Source organism: the organism of the source record quoted next (genome assembly GCF_019968985.1).
Source record: "MAG: Porospora cf. gigantea B chromosome Unknown PgB_NODE_3138_length_2831_cov_216.326, whole genome shotgun sequence".
NCBI lineage: Eukaryota > Apicomplexa > Conoidasida > Eugregarinorida > Porosporidae > Porospora > Porospora cf. gigantea B.
Genome location: NW_027178920.1, coordinates 1 through 1,910, shown reverse-complemented (window position 1 = coordinate 1,910; position 1,910 = coordinate 1). Strand labels below are relative to the sequence as shown.

At 56.8% G+C, this 1,910-nt stretch overlaps 1 protein-coding gene across 2 annotated transcripts; it reads right to left on the bottom strand.

Moving 5' to 3' along the window:
• Nucleotides 1–881: 881 nt before the first annotated feature.
• Nucleotides 882–1,910, bottom strand: KVP17_001151 (uncharacterized protein; the record flags this gene model as incomplete). 2 transcript variants are annotated; one of them, XM_068516303.1, is made up of 1 exon in its annotated part: nt 882–1,910. In XM_068516303.1, a coding segment is annotated over one exon (1,029 nt), but the record flags the coding sequence as incomplete, so codon positions are not given. The 2 variants fall into 2 exon arrangements, with proteins under 2 accessions (XP_068375507.1, XP_068375506.1); XM_068516302.1 differs by having other exon boundaries at nt 882–1,574.

The window sequence follows — 1,910 nt, the reverse complement described above, 5'->3', positions numbered from 1 at the left end:
ATCACCCTTCTCGGCAACCGCTCTCCAGAGGTTGCAGTTGTTATTGCCCTTTTCGGCAGAAGCAATGTGGATTTCGGCCTTGGTTGGCGCAGTGGTGCTCGTGCTTGGGTAATATCCATTCTCGGCAGCGGATCTCCCAATGTCACAGTAGTTGTTGCCATTCTCGGCAGTAGCAGTGTGGGTTTCGACATTGGTTGGCGCAGTGGTGCTTCCGCATGGGTAGTATCCATTCTCCGCCTTCGCTCTCCAGATTCCACCGTAGTAGTTGCCATTCTCGACCGCAGCAGTGCAGATTTCAGTGTTGGTGGTTACTGTTGCGCTCGCACTTGGGTCATTCGCAGCGGCAGCTCTCCAGGTTCCGCCGTAGTGGTTGTCTTTCTCAGCAACAACAGTGCAGTTTTGGGCTTTGGTAAGTGCAGCCTTGCTCGTGCGGGGGTTATTTCTCTTTACGGCATTGGTGGGTTCCATAGCGGTTTCGTTGGTGGCTGGGGGTTCCGCCCGCGACTCAGTTAGGTCTGCTGTTCCACTGGAGTAGCGACTTGCGTCGGAGGTCGCGCATATCTCTGGGTTTGCGTTCCTGTCGGCGGTGATCACAGGGGTCTCCGAGGTGTCTTTTAAGTCAGTGGTAGCTCCTCCGTCGTTGGGTCCGGTGGCAGGTAATTTCCGATAGGTCTCTGTGAGATCAGTAGATCGAGTTGATTCCGCTCCGGTCCCGTTCTCCGTGCCCGTTATGGATTCCGCGGCGATGGTTTCTCCGTTGGTGCTAGTCGAGTCGAGAGTCGCACGCACCTTCAGACTCGGATTCTGTTTTGGCAAGACCGCTGTCGGTGGGTAAGCCGACGCACTTGGCCGCGCGCGTATGTGCGGTGGGGAGCCCATTTTCACTCTGCATCCGGAGCGGGAAGGCCCATAGCTGTCGCTGGATCGCCAGCTAGCGTTCCGTCTTTCTGAGACTGCGCGTCTGCCACCCTGTTGGGTTCCTCTCTAACAATGGAGATTCCTGTGCGTTCGGCCACCTCGTTCATCCTCCTTGCGTAGTAGTCCGCTGCCGATACGAATTTCAGTTTCGTAAGGCGTTCCAGTTCGCGCCCACATCTCCTCGCCTCGTAGTAGCGGTCCTCAGCATTCGCACTTGGGGCGAATAGAGGGTCCTTCTGCACTCGCAGCTGTAGAGGGCCTCCGTGTGTCGCCTTTTTCTTCCTGAGCAGGGAGACAAGTTCCTCCTGTGCTTTCTCCGGCAGCAGTACTGCGACGAGGTTGCGACGCAGTTTCCGGACGTTCTTCAGATAATTTTCTCCGCACCCTATGGCTTGCGTGAGGTCGGATCTAAACTTCCCCAGAGGGTAGTCGTCGAGAGAGAATGGTACTTGGATGAAGACTTCCGCCAGCTTCGGTCTCCAACGAAAGGCTTCCGGCAGTGTTTCGGCCGTCATGGCGCGTAGGCCTCCCCCCGCCGCCACGTCTGGGATCTTCGCTATTCTGGCCTGCGGTGCTGGGATTTTCCCTTGCACAGTTAGAGTCTGCTTGGAAGGCGGTGCTTTCAAGCGCGGAAGTTGCGTTGCGCGTGGGTGCATCCGTGCTACTTCGGCAAACGTCGGTTGCCGTTGTTGGAGCTGAGGGGTATTCGGTTCGCGGATAGTTCTAGCCACCACGTCTACCGCCTCGACAATGTTCTGGACCTCTATCAGTGTGTCCTCTGGGGTGGGGTTTCCCTTCTCGCCTCCTTTTTGCAGGGCTTCCAGTCTCTTCACTACGAGAGCAAGTTGGTCTCTCAACTCCTGAATACTCAGCTCGATGGATGCCAGCCGTTCTGCAGATGGAGCAGCGTCCCTTTGTGTCTCCTGAGTCAGTGGTTTCGTCGTTCGGTCAGGCGAGTAGTGAGCGAGGGTGCGGTTCTCCGTCCGTGACTT